Source organism: Leptonychotes weddellii, chromosome 14 (genome assembly GCF_054177405.1).
Source record: "Leptonychotes weddellii isolate Sample4059 chromosome 14, ASM5417740v2, whole genome shotgun sequence".
Classification (NCBI taxonomy): Eukaryota; Metazoa; Chordata; class Mammalia; order Carnivora; family Phocidae; genus Leptonychotes; species Leptonychotes weddellii.
Window position 1 is genome coordinate 59881616 of NC_138382.1, and position 14235 is coordinate 59895850.

General features: G+C 42.6%; 1 protein-coding gene across 1 annotated transcript; it reads right to left on the reverse strand.

The window, feature by feature from the left end:
• Positions 1–1244: 1244 nt before the first annotated feature.
• Positions 1245–13978, reverse strand: TXN (thioredoxin). The gene is made up of 5 exons (XM_006744047.3): positions 13819–13978; positions 9345–9449; positions 8694–8753; positions 1906–1971; positions 1245–1459 (listed from the first exon to the last, which is right to left on the reverse strand). The coding sequence occupies exons 1-5, from the start codon at positions 13840–13842 to the stop codon at positions 1397–1399; spliced, it is 318 nt and encodes a 105-aa protein (XP_006744110.1). The 5' UTR covers positions 13843–13978; the 3' UTR covers positions 1245–1396.
• Positions 13979–14235: the final 257 nt, after the last annotated feature.

Sequence of the window (14235 nt, forward strand, 5' to 3'; positions counted from 1 at the left end):
TTTTAATTTTTTTGAGGAAACTCCAGTTTTCCACAGTGGCTGCACCAATTTACATTCCCACCAACAGTGCACAAGGGTTCCTTTTTCTCCACATTCTTGTCAAGACTTGTTACTTTTTGATTCTAGCCCTTCTGACAGGTGTGAGGTGATATCTCACTGTGGTTTTGATTTGCATTTTCCTGATGATGATTGATGTTGGAGCATCTTTTCATGTGTCTGTTGGCTGATCTGTATGTCCTCTTTGGAAAAATGTCTATTCAGACTCTGTCCATTTTTAAAATCAGATTATTTTGGTGTTGTGTGAATTCTTTATATTTTGGATTATCAACCCCTTATTAGACCTATCATTTGCATTACCTCCTCCCATGCAGTAGGTTGCCTTCTGCTGGTTTCCTTCTCTGTGCAAAAGCTTTTTAGTTTGGTTGTAGTCCCATACTTTTGCTTTTCTTTTCCTTTGCCTGAGACACATCTAGAAAAACATTGCTGGGGCTGATATCTGAGTACTAGGAGTTTTATACTTTCAGGTCTCTCAAATTTAGGGTTTTTTTGTATATGGTGTAAGAAAGTGGCCCAGTTTCATCTCTTGCATGTAGCTGTCTGATTTTCCCAATACCATTTATTGGAGACTCTTCTCCATTGTACACTCTTGTCACAGACTGAGCACACGTGTGGGTTTATTTCTAGGCTCTCTATTCTGTAACACTGATCTATGAAACCCTTAATGTTCTTTACTGAAATGACCAGTAAATGCCACACCCTTTACCACTTAGGTTAGTATGTCGATCTGGCCTATAAAACCAGTTTTAGATACTTTGAGAGAATCAAAATTCCCATGGCAATGTTTGCAGAACTCCTTTGTGAACCAACCATGAAGAAGTGCTATAATGGATAGAACAGGACTCAGTTACCACTAGCAAAACAGCAGCTCACTGTGGCCTTTGAGAATGGAATCTCAAACCAGAGACAATTCCTTCATGGGTGGAGCTCAATTTTGGTCCTGAGGATCATTCAGACAGTGGGAGATATATACCTGCTAGAACAGAGAACATGATTTTCTCTGTTCACAGGAGTCAAACAATTATACCACCCCATTATCTGCATTGCCCCCAACAAGATTTTTAATCTTACTCAGTGGCCTACAAAGTCACTAAAAAGTTACCAAGAATATATGAAATTAGGACATTAAATGTCATCTAATGGCCACATTTCATTTATGCTGAAAGCTATTCAAAGACACCAGACAGTTTTAAAAAGGGTAGAATTAATATTTTATTGTCACTTATAATCAGATGGAAGTTGGGTATAGAGTCTTCATACTTGATCTTTCCTTTTTGTAAATAAAAAAAATTACAAGTTTTCAACAGCCAAGGGCTGGTTATGTTTTCAGAAAACATAATTAGATTAATTCATTTATGGTGGCTTCAAGTTTTTCCTTATTAGCTCCAGAAAATTCACCCACCTGTTAAGAAAATATTGAATTGTGGTTAGGGATGTAGCACTGTAGCTGTATTTTGTGACTGAGATATCACAGAATGGGAGAAGAAGTATAATCTTACTTGAAAAAGCTGGTTGTAAGCCAGAGAAATACATTTTAGGTTAAAAACAAGGGTTTTTTTTTTTTTTGCCCCCCTTAGTTTGTGTTTAAGACATAGAACTTCTTACCTCTCAAAGATAAATGTACTTAACAAACATGAAGCACCAATCATGGGATTAGTGACCAGTTCTAACAAAGATCCATTTTCAATTAGATGTCACAACATGTACTTAAGAATGACCTATTTAAATATTATTAAAAGTAGAATATGGGGACAGGCTTTTCCATGTGAAGGGTTAAGTCCCTTCAGTGTCTTAATTTACACCATGTCTTCCTATTGGCCAGCTGGATATAAGGTCAGATGTACCTACCTTCTGACCCTTTTTAAAAAACTGGAAGGTTGGCATGCATTTGACTTCACACTCTGAAGCAACATCCTGTGGGGTGAAGGGAAAGGATAAGAACAAGACTGAGGGTTGAGCTTTGACAGAAGTAATCTCTAACCAGACTTTTTCGCCCCGTTATATACCTCCCAAGTCAGCATTAGGATCTTTTTTAAGCATATGAAAATTGAAAGAATGAATGAAATGGCAGCACAAAAGCCAATTTGGTTATATTCTCACTGAAAAGTAACATGCACTCCCCTCTTGGGGGGGCCACCAACAAGCAGAATGCATCAGATAAATACAATGACCCAGTGAGTTGTTTAATCCAATTATATCTTGGCTATTTCAAGTGTAAAGAAGCAATAACAAATCCTTCTGTAACTATACTCGGGATTATAATCTTAACTATTCCTCAGAATTAGTACTGTTCCTAGTTCTTCCAGTCTCATTATGGCGGTGGAGTCCACAGCTGATGGTCATAAAGACTAAAACAGCGTTAGCAAGAGAACCAACAATTCACTCACCAAAGAACTGTTCAAGAACAAAGGCCTAGTAACCTAAAGGCAAAGCTCCACACCACTTCTTTCTGCTTTAAACATTTACTTGCAGGTTCTTAAATCTGGCTGCATATCCGAAACAAAGGTGCCTCAAGTATCAAGCATTCCCTAATTCTGTTACCGGAACACTAAAAGAGAGCTTCTAACACCCACCCCCCTCTCAATACCTTGTTCACACAAGGTTGGGGGGAAATACCTCGGGAAATGGTTTTGGACAAGAGTTTCAGATGGAGAGATCTATTAGGGACTGAAAATGTCCGAATGGTCCTCAAGAGGCTTGGGAAAGAAAGGTAGAACCACATGGCAGTAAAGGACAGCACCCAAAGAGGCGGGGTTCTGAGAACCAGATCACAGAACCCAAAGAGCTTACAGAGGAAAGGAAGGTGTCGTGGTGACTTCTAGTTTAGTATTTGGGAGGGAACAGGATTAAAAAAATGGAGCCGTCTGAGCCCCTAGCAATGGCAGTGTGCCAGCCTAAGTTCACCTCCTCCTCTGGGGAAAAAAAGTGTGGTTTTATAGCTTTATAAATTTGCTTTGCTGGTAGCTTGGGCAGGAAGGGGAGTGGTCACTACCGTTGGGAGTTCCTTCCAGATAACCTTGACTTTTCCTCTAAATGCTGGCTGACAAAGAGGCACAAGGACAGTCGTAACTGGGATAAAAATGGCTAATAGGTTCGGAATGCCCAGGGAAGTTACCAAGAACATGTGATAAGACCACGAAAATGAAGGTTCTACAATTCCAGTAATTCCCTTGTGGCAAGAGCATCCAAGATTGAAAATGGGGTGAAGAGGGGACAGGAAGACTATGAACTGCATGTGTCCAGGTTCTGGAAGAACTGTGGATAAGGATTCAGGAAATCAGAAGATGACAAGTTAGAAAGGGAGAGGCGGACTGGCTGAGGTAAAACACTGAACACTGGTAGTCTAGGGGGCTGAATCTGGTCCAGATACGTTGCTTGGCTCGTGCAAGAGCTTAGAGCAAATCTCTGCATTGGCTGACCAATAGCAGATACCTCTTGAACTTGAGTATTTGGGAACACCAGGCTCACCCCTCACAGCACCGGGGAGAGCAGCTGTTTGCCTCAGCCCCTTCCCTCTCTCATGCACATGGAAGCCACTGGTTGGACGCTACCTTTCATGCAGGCAGTTGGCAGCAGTTTCAAAGGAGAAGGGTGTTCATTTTGTTTTATATTTATGGTAGAAGGGCAGCCACCTGAAAACAATGAGCCATCCTCTTCCCCACTGCTAATCGGAAACTCCCAGGGGGCCTGACTGAGCTGTATCACACACAAAGGCAGGTAAAAGGAACCTGGAAAGTCAGCACAACTTTCCGAATGAGAAAGCTTTTCAACAGAAAATACAGGGTCTCCTCTCAGTCAATCCTCAGATTCCGGATGCCTTACCCCTCACCTACCCAGAAGTTCAGCATTCCTACACTGGTACAACTGCTTAATTTACAATAAAATTCTAAAACTGGAAAAAAGATGAATGCTCAGAAGTGATGTCAATGCTTTGAGAGAGAAGAGGACGAACAAGATTTTTAAAATACTTTTAAAAATTGCGGTCAAATCTTTACATGGGAAATTTTTAAAGAATTGAGTTTTCTTTCACTGGGTATGAAAATGGTTTGCTGTTTTCTTTTAAAGTGACCTAGGATTCCAAACCATAATTTAATCCCCCAAAGCGAGGCTTTGTTATCTGCAATTTATGTACATCCTTATGAATAAAGTGAAATTGCTGACCTTAAGATCATTTTTATTCACTTAAGTATAACCCACATTCAATTTGCAGAAAAACTGGGAGAGGGAAACCATTCCTATTCTCGACTAGCTGCTACAAACATCTTACTATTGTATCTAAACACTTTTCTTTATAAAACTTATGCTGTGTGCATGGTACACATATTAGGGACCTTATACCTATATACTCGGTATAATGTACATACAATGGCCTTTTCCCCATAAAAAAGTACACAGTTCTTTTTTACGGTTCTATGGACATGGCATCAATGGAACTAATCCACTGGTCAATATGTAAAAGGCTTTGATTTTTGCTTCAAGTAAACACTTGCATCTTCCTGTATAAATTTTATCTGGTTCGGCCACCACCCCCAGAAGCAGAACTGCTAAGAAAAAGAATCATGCTCCTTTTAAGGGCTCTAGATACATATTAAAATGACCTCCCAATTTGAATGTGTATTAACTGATCAATATTTATCATGATTTTTGCCATCAGCCCTTCTCTACCCCATTCATTAAAAGCATGGGCTTTAGCTTAGGCATCAAACAGACTTCAGTTCTGTGACAGAATTTTTCCAGGCCCATTTCCTCAGTGGCAAGAGCGGAGAACAGTTAAGTTCTTGAGACTACAAGAACCAGAATGGTTAATGTGCTTAACAATGTCCATCATTTCTCTAAGTATGTTCAGTATTTTCTAGGATTTTTGTTTATTCCCAAGTAAAACCTAGAAGACATTTAAGGAAATGAGGCAGAGCTGCAGCATCTTAACCCCTAACAGTTAATGATTAATACATGCTTAATAGATGCTTTTTTTTTTTTTTTTTACTTTCTATTCTATTCCATGGGTATACCTCCCTACTCTGGTTACAAGACCACACTGTGTTCATAAGTGCAGCTAATACACTGTATTTTTATGGGGCCTGACCTTTCTCATCCCCCACGACTTCTCTCCCAGTTAGTGTTTGTTTTTATAAATACTTTCCAGGACTTTCCTGACTGTATTATTTCAGAATGTCAATCAATGGCCCCAAAATGTCAGACTGAGACTGCATCAGACAAACCTGGGAGTACTGACATTTTAATAATAATGAGTCACTATCCAGGAACACAGTACACCTGTCTCCTAAGATCTTTTATGGACTAATTTGCCTATTCCAATAGTGACTCTAAGATATTTGTACATAAAAACTTAGTTACAATTGAAATTTATCACTTTCCTCACTTAAAAATAAAACTAATACCTCCAACCTGTTTTTATAAACAATCTGGAATTTTAAAAACAGTGAAATTCACTTTTTAGGGAATGTTTAAGTTCTGTGAGTTCTGACAAATGAAATCAAGATACAGAACCGTTCCCTCCCTCCCCTAAAATTTCCTCAGCAGCTCCTTCATACTCCAATCCTCTCCCAGCCCTCTGCCCCCATCTGTTCTCCATCCCTATAGTTTTGCCCAATCTGATTTTTTGTTTTTATTAGTAAGTGTAATAAGACTACTTTTTATTTACTAAATTTAGTTTCATTGGTTTCTAGCTTAAAACTCCCTACAGCCAAAGTAACGTTAAACTTGCTTTTGTCACTCCTATTAACTCATCTAATCAAAACGGAAACACACCTTGTTCTAAAAGGTTGCACAATTGTCCGGTCTAAATTACTTTGTTTCTTGTTTTCATTTACAAAGTAAATATCTTACCCTATACAGAGTCTGGCCTAGAGTCAAGTCTATCGTTTTCCAAAGGACTGGGACTCCTAACTTTTCTATAAATACAAAATTTTCTTCGTGTATCACATTATATGTCCATGCCTCCTAATTCTTCCAGGCCCTGGAAAAGTTTCCGGTTCATTCTATTACACCTGAAAGGTAACTCCTTCCTGCCCAGGTGCTTACAGAGCCTTCTATTAAAATTATATGTTGCTTATGCCAAAGACACTACAAAGTACCCTAAGTCTGAAATTCATCAGCAGGGAATTATCTGCACGAAAATTTAAAAACTAGTCATTAAAAATTTCATCCATTAATGATATGATTTAATACTGAGAAATGCGATTGACGTAATGTTTATCCCTATCTCTATTTGAGAGTCGAATGAGGGGATGGTTTTACCTAGAGCTGCAAATTCCATGAGGAAAAAACAACTGCCTGATTGTTTAATGAACTGCTTTTCCATAGAATTAGCAACGAGGGTAATTCAGAATGGCCAGGTGAGTAGGGGCTGACAGACACTGTTACATGTATGGGACCAAAGGATTCTGGAATTAGTTCAATTTTTATCTCCTTAACAGGTCGATAAGGCTATTTAGATGGTGTTGTAATAGTATCATTAAAGGTATTCAAACACCGTGCGTTGCTCAATCTTTAGAATACAGAGGCAAAGTGAAAGGTCCCCAACTTGTGAGAGGGTCACTCCAAGGTCTAGAAAGTTTTGAGGGCGTATCCGCTAATCAGACATGAAGGAAGAGTTCTGTCACACCAAAGTTCTTGCCTGCTCTGCATATCTTTCCCCCCAAGGTTTCATATTCAGGCAGTGAGAACACCTGTCTGGCAAGGGGTCGACCTGCTTTGACCTACCCCTCCTCTTGTACTGCAGTCCCATTATCTGTTCCAGGGAAGTACTAATAAAAACAGTTATCATAGCTGCCTGAGGACTAAAGGACCTAGTATAGCATCTAGCACATGTTACTACTTTCCAATAAAAACTTATGAGAGTCACTTACTATCTAATAGGGCCACAGTACCAGTCAGCAATCTCTCTAGTCCCTTCCAGGTCCCATTTTCACCGGGCTAAAGTGACCATATAGAAAAAGTAAGTCTGTAAATTAGGTTTAGATTTGGGAGCAAGAATTTGTTCACAAGCACCTGATATCTACTCTCATTTTCTTAAAACTCTGGAACACCTCAGAACAATCACTTTACCTTATATAATAAATCCATTCTATACCTACTACATGCCAGCCAGGTAAATAAGAGTCTCTGGTCCCAAGAAACTCATAGGGACTAATGGTAAAGGACAGACAAAAAGACTAATACTAGCTAAGATTCACTGAACACGTGCCAGGCACTACTCTAGGCACTTTCTAGGGATCATGTCACCTGACAACTCCTTTATGAAGGCTCAAATAAAGCAGGAAGTCTAGGCAGGGGATCTGTCCCATTCTACTACCATAAATGCAAGGGGAAAAGCGAGGTGAGGACGACTTGGAGACACGGAGGGAAGGAAGCTAACCTAGTCTGGGTGGAGAAAGGTTCCTGGAGAAGGTGTGAAGCTTACAGCTAGGAGTTTCTGAGGTATGAAAGGAAAGCATGTGCCAGGTAGAGAAGACCCCACCAGTAAAGGCCTGAGTGTGGAATCAGAAAATGTGCTAAGAAAAAGCAACATGGTGATGGTAGGTCCTCACAGGTTTAGAAAATACTGCCAAAAACCTGTTTTTATAAACCTTTCAGTACCTTTATTAAACACTCCATGTTTGCTCAATGAACAAACCACCCCAGGAGGCTAATGGGGCATGTGTTAAGACCTGGTCTTAAAGAACTAAAGCTCAAGGGACAAGAGAGGTTAGCCTAAAGCAGAAGTCCCAGAGTCAGGCCTGGAACCCAGGTGAGCACCCTTTTGGCCACCTTAAACCCTAAACCCTCCTGCCTGCCTGCGGCTAGGGGAAAAATGTCCACATATCTGTAAAGAACTCCTAGGTGCTGTTCTTGAACATAAACAAGCTATCCTAGTTCAGTGGGCTGTGTGGGAAGCAAGTCTTAGGCCAGGAACGGGATCTGTACCCACCCTGGGCCAGAGCCTCCTCTGAAGAACAAGGGCTTCATTTTAAATCCAGACTCTGCCACTTACTAACTGTAACTCCATGGACAACCTCTCTGTTTTCTCATCTGTAAAATGGGGATGGACAGCACCAAGTATTAAATGAATCAATACTTGTAAAGCATGTGGGAGAGTACTGGGTACAGAGAGTCTGAAATAAGTGTTTGTAAAATTAAATCAACCCTCAAATTTCCCTCCAAATTACTCCCTCTGCTCTCTATCAAGCACCTTGGTGTGTGTTCTTTACAACATTGGGTTTTCTAATTGACTAAAAACAAGCAAGATGAGTGAGCTTGTGATTATACTTTCTCATGTCAATAGTTCACAAAGAATCTTAAAAGTGGTCTCCCAATTTTTAAGTCTATGGATTTAGTTATAATCAAATTCAATTATCGATTTACTGAGCACCTCAGTGTTACACTGAATGTCTAAGCTTTTAGAAAGGTGACTGGTAAGGTACAGAGCCTCAACCATCTGTTTTTATGCTTATTTTAGGATGTGATATACATAGTTCCTGATAGCTAGCATTAAGCTCATAATTGGCACAATTACCTTTTTTGGCTAGGACTGTAGTTCTCATATTACTTGACATGTATGAAAACAAGCACTTGCAATTCAGAGAAAAAGGCCAATGTGAAAAGGGCAGTAGTAGTCCAAATTTCCAGGCACATACCTGACAGTCATCCACGTCTACTTCAAGGAACACCACGTTGGAATACTTCTCAGAGAGGGACTGGAAAATTTAAAATGAAAAATCCAGAAAGATTCAGAACTGGGTAACGGCAGTCATTATACTCAAGCTTCTTAAATAGAAAATAATAAAAGTAGAAACTACTCATTAAAGATCCAAAGGACCAGGTAAGCACAAAGGCCATACGCGCTCTCTGAATCAAATTCCTCCTAGCCTAAAAGAATTTGGCACATCAACTTCTAAGGCCTGAATTTCAAATAGGGCCTGGGTTTCAACCCGAAGAAGAAGAAAAAGAAAAACCATTTAAGACAACCAAATTAAGTTCTGACAGTTGTCTTGAGTGGGCTACACATTTGTCAAAACTAAATTATTTAAGTTGTTACACTATTACTTTATTTTGAAAGATTTTAAGTAATCTCTACACCCAATGCTGGCCTCGAACTCATGACCCCGAGATCCAGAGTCCATGTTCTACAGACTGAGCCAGCCAGGTGCCCCTTAAATTGTGACACTATTACTTTCAGACCAAATATCCAACAACAACACAAACACTCTGTCCCTTCCTAGCTTTGCCACCACCAACCCGAAATATAGAAACTCTTATAAAGCAGAACTAGCTAGCTTCATACTCACATGAAAGAAAGGCTTGATCATTTTGCAAGGCCCGCACCACGTGGCTGAGAAGTCAACTACTACAAGTTTATCCCCTGCACTGTTCAAGGCTTCCTGAAAAGCATACTAGAAGAAAAAAAGAAAAGCATGGGTTAAATTTCCCAAAGTCCTGATCAAATGTGAGAGAATGTGACATACTGCTTTTTAAAAACTTAATAAACTAAAATGAACCAAATAAACTTGAAAAAAAATCCTAGTGTGTAGTGTTAAAGATGAAACAAGTATGATGTATATAGTGTATCATTATTCATGTCTACATCAATCTATATTCAAACTGAGCAAATGGAAAGACATTTCTATTAGGTTTCCACATCAAATTTAGGTATATGGTAAACAAGCACTAAATGCTTATCAACTGATGAAGAGGGTCACTTCGATCGAATAAGTCACAAAAGCACAAAATTTTGCAATGAAAACAAGTTTAAAAGCTAACACTTTCTTGATTAAAACTGTCTACGATGGAACATGTCAAAAGCTTTAAAAATATCAAGGAAAATAAAATTCCCCCAGACCCTCACACTCAGAGGGGCACTGCTGACATTAAGCATATTTCCCCGTACTCTCCTTCATGGGTTTCCGGAGAGGAGATCGTACTGTGTATTGTTGATGTCTGCCCTTTATCTCAGAACTCTGCCCTTACCGGTGACCAAATGATAGCTCTAGTTCCTCATGCAGGGAATTTTCCTTAGGTGCTATTTTGCATTAGAATTATGTCAAAATTCCACCAGCGAGACCTGATCAAGAAATCCCTTACCACCAATCTCCCTGAATAATTTACCAATGGTTTTGATACTGTAACCTTAGGAACCTAACCTTCTAGTTAAAAGGGACTTCTTTTTAACCACAGTTTAGTCAGTTAGTGCTTACCAACACTGGGGCAACAAAGAGCAATCAAAACAAGTATCTGTATCTGAAGTCTGGGTTTTCCCTCGAGGGGAAAATGCTGGTCACATTGGTTTAATTAAACCAACATTCCCCTCCCTTGAAAGCTAAGAATCATATCAGATCCTATTCAGTAAAGTAAACATCATTAAAAAAAAATCTGAAGTGAATTTCTCTGCAGTACAGTTACTTTTCTAATTTCTACTTCATGTTTTTTTGGGGGAAACAATTCACAAGTGGCATTCGCATGTCCTGACTTCTGTAACCTTTTTAGTTATTCAGATACAAGTTCCCATCCCACCTTTGGGGTGTGGGGAGATATTTGTGTGTGAGGGCTAGGTTGGGGGGAGGGAGAGAGAGAACAAGTTAGAATTATAGAAATTATTTTTCCAAACCACCAGTTTTTCCGGGTGAATTTAATTTGGAGCCTTCTCTAACCTGATTTTTTAAAAACCTCAAACTATGGGTGCCTGGGTGGCTCAGTCGGTTAAGCATCTGCCTTCAGCTCAGGTCATGATCCCAGGGCCCTGGGATCAAGTCCCGCATCAGGCTCTCTGCTCAGTGGGGAGCCTGCCGCTCCCCCTGCTTGTGCTCTCTCTCACTCTCTGACAAATAAAATCTTAAAAAAAAGTCAAACCAGTCATTCTTTACTTCAAGAACCAGGTTAGACAAGAAAAAAATCAAGGAATGATAATGTCCAATGAATGCACTGTTTTGTGAACACGGTTGGCCCTCCATAAATACTTGGTGAGATTACTTGCAAAACAAAATATACACTCTCAATGGTTTCCCAAACAATTCTGAATCAAATTCAGGCAAAACTACCTAAAATTCTGAAAAGAAAAGAAGCATGCAACAATAACTTTTGGCTTAACTGAGGAGTTACAGAGCCAGGTATGTGTAAACTTCACAACAAGTTCTCTTCTCCTGATACTTACGTTTGTCTAAAAGAGGTATCTTTTGAAAACGACTGTCTAACACTCAGAGACTAACAATGAGGAACAATAAAGGTCCCCATTATGGACCTAAATATTCTGAAAACAAAACAATGTATTTGGGGTAGATAAGAACAGACTCTAGTGTCTCTTTTCCTAAACATACCCATTCCAAAGGTAATTAGCAAGCATAAGAGTGCCCATGTATAGAAGGCAGGCCTTCAATAAAAGGCAGCTACCATTCTTAAACAACATACAACTGTGTGTTGATTCCTTTCTCATCACATTGACAGTCCATTATCCCACTTGTTCTAAAATAGATACCAGTGGCTCTGATCTATCACACCTCAGAAAGAGCTGTCTTAGATGGCCAATGGCACCAACTTTAGTCCAGGAGGATGAAAATCTAAAGTGTATTCGACATTTACAAGTAACACTGAACTGAGCTTAACTTTTGATCAATGTCCCTGGATCATAATTTTGAAGACCAACTGATGACCAGGGTCTTTGCGCCCCAGTCTGTAACCAATTTCTGGTCACCCTCGCACAGCTTCTCATTGATGAGGGGAGGAGGGTGCCAAAACTATGACAACTAAAATAGGGGAAAACTGAAAGATGTGTTCCAGGATTCAATCGATTTTGTTTGTAGTGTATGGATTCTGAGACAACTACTATAAACCACTCAAAGTCTTCTCCCTCCCTTTATGGGTTCTCACCTATTAGGTTATACTGATGATGTGGTCAGACCCTGGACAACACCCCTCCTCCCCCAACGGAGACTGATACTTGTCACTCAGTAGGTACTGAATAAAAGTAGGGGGAATTCCATATTAATGACCTCTCCAACAAATGACAGGGTTGCTAGTTTTAATATAAAAGCTCACACAATAAAACATGCCATTAGGAAAAAATTAAGGACAAGCAGATAACAAACTGCAATTAGTCAATCAACATATGTGTGGGGGCGTGGAGTTCAGAGTCCCTAATAATCAAATGAAATACAAGACAATTTTTCTTACTAATAATGATTTGGCCAAAGTTGGGGGAAAATATAAGTGTTGATGGGGGTGGAGTGAAAGAGCACTCTCATATGCTTCTTGGGGATTTACAAGCCTTAAATAAAAGGTTCTCACCCCTTGACCCAATCACTACACTGGGCCCTAACCTGAGGAAACAGCTTGAACTCTGTACAAAGGGTTATGAACAAAAATATGCACCGAGGCACTGAAAGCTGCCTAAATGTCCAGCAATGTGTTCAGATACTGAAATGATTACAAAGCTTCTAATTACACAAAAAGGGTTCAGGCTAAACTAGAGGAGAGAATAAAAAAAAAAAAGCTCAGGAACAAAACAGGATACATAAAATAATCCAACTACTTCGCAGCTGCTTCTAGGGAATAGAAGATCGCTCTCTTGCTAAATCTACTACAATGATCATATATGCTTTCTGATTTTAAACGTAACAAAAAGACAAGGCACCATTACAGAGAAACTTCCATTTCCAAAGCGACCCAGCATCTCTCAGGTCCAGACATTCAAGGCAGGCGAGGGCTTGGGATGGGAGGTACCGCAGGGTAAACGCTTTCGAGGGTCTTCTACTGTTCCAGCAACATCAATGTTCTCCCACTCCCTTTTCTGACTACATTTAACTAACAAACATTTCTTGAATGGCTACAGTATACCAAACACGAAGTCAGGCTCTGAGTTTCCCGAGCAGGAGGGTATGAGGCTTGCAATAACTCTCGAAGATGGAACAAGGTCTTGGACATTCCTAATAGGGCAGAACCACCACCTGGTACTCCAGGGCCGCCTCGGGGGCACTCCTGGCTGCAGCGAAACCCACCCACCGTGGGTGAATCACGGCCGGGTAGGGCAGCGGAGGCCCCTGGGCTCAGTCTTGGGGACTGAGTCATTCCAAAGCCAGCGCTGCCGGAAACACGCCCTGCGCCGCTAGAGGAGGAGTCCCGAGGGCGCGGCCCCGGCCTCACTTCCTTGCGGCCACCTGGGCCCCTCGGGCCGCGGGGCCCGCCTCGTACTGCCGAGGGGGTCTCCAGCCCGGAGCCGCCCCCTTGCGCGGAGGCCAGCACGCGCCATTTCTGGGGCCCGGCACTGATGGAGGCAGCCGGGGTCTCCGGCCCGGATACGCTCCCTAGGGAGCTCACGCTGCCCAACGTGGGTGATCATGCCGCCCACCGGGGAGGGAGCGGCGGTCCGCAACCCCGTGCCTCTTTCAAGGGGCCCTCCATCTCCTTGCCCGGCCCGTATCCAGAGACGGACGGGAGCCAAGAGCAGACTCCATCCTCTCAGCCAACAGGGGTTTCCCGAGCACTGGGGTGCAGGGGGGCGCTTTGGGGGGGAACGCTCGGCGCACTGGACACGGGCAGCGCTGGGCACCCAGAGCCCGCCCTCCAGGGCGCCCTCGCCCCTCTCCTCCTTTCCTCCAGGGCATGATCGGCCGCCTCAGGCGCGCCCAAGCCCGGGCTTCCCGCAGTCCCAGGCCAAGGCGTCGCGTCCCCTTCCTCCGGGCTGCGGAGGGGCGCCTGCCCACCTCCCGCCCTCGCCCTCCCCAGCTACGGAGGCTGCGCGTCGCGCCCTGGGCTTCCCCGGGAAGCGCGTACCTTGCTCTCGATCTGCTTCACCATTTTGGCGGCTGGAGTCTGACAAGCAACCGTAAACACCGATGAAACTGGATCCAAAACGCCGGCCAGAGCTTGCGGAGAGCTCAGCCCGCCTTCCCTTTATAGCAACTGGGGGCGGGGCAGGCGGGCGCGCGCGGCGTGCGTGTTGCGGGAGCGCGCCCGCTCGGGCCTCTCGCGCCCGCCACGGCGCCCCGGCCAGGCCCCGCCTTCCGGAACCACCGAGACGCCGGTTGGGGGCGGGGCCCCCCGGGGGCGGAGTTGGCGCGGATGCTGGGCGGGGCTCTACGGAGCGCCCTGGGCCCCAAACCCGCTGCTCCGCCCGCCCGCACCCCCGCTGGGAGTGGGGGTGTATGCCGGCCGCCGAGCGGCCTACGGGACGCATGCACTGTGCACGGG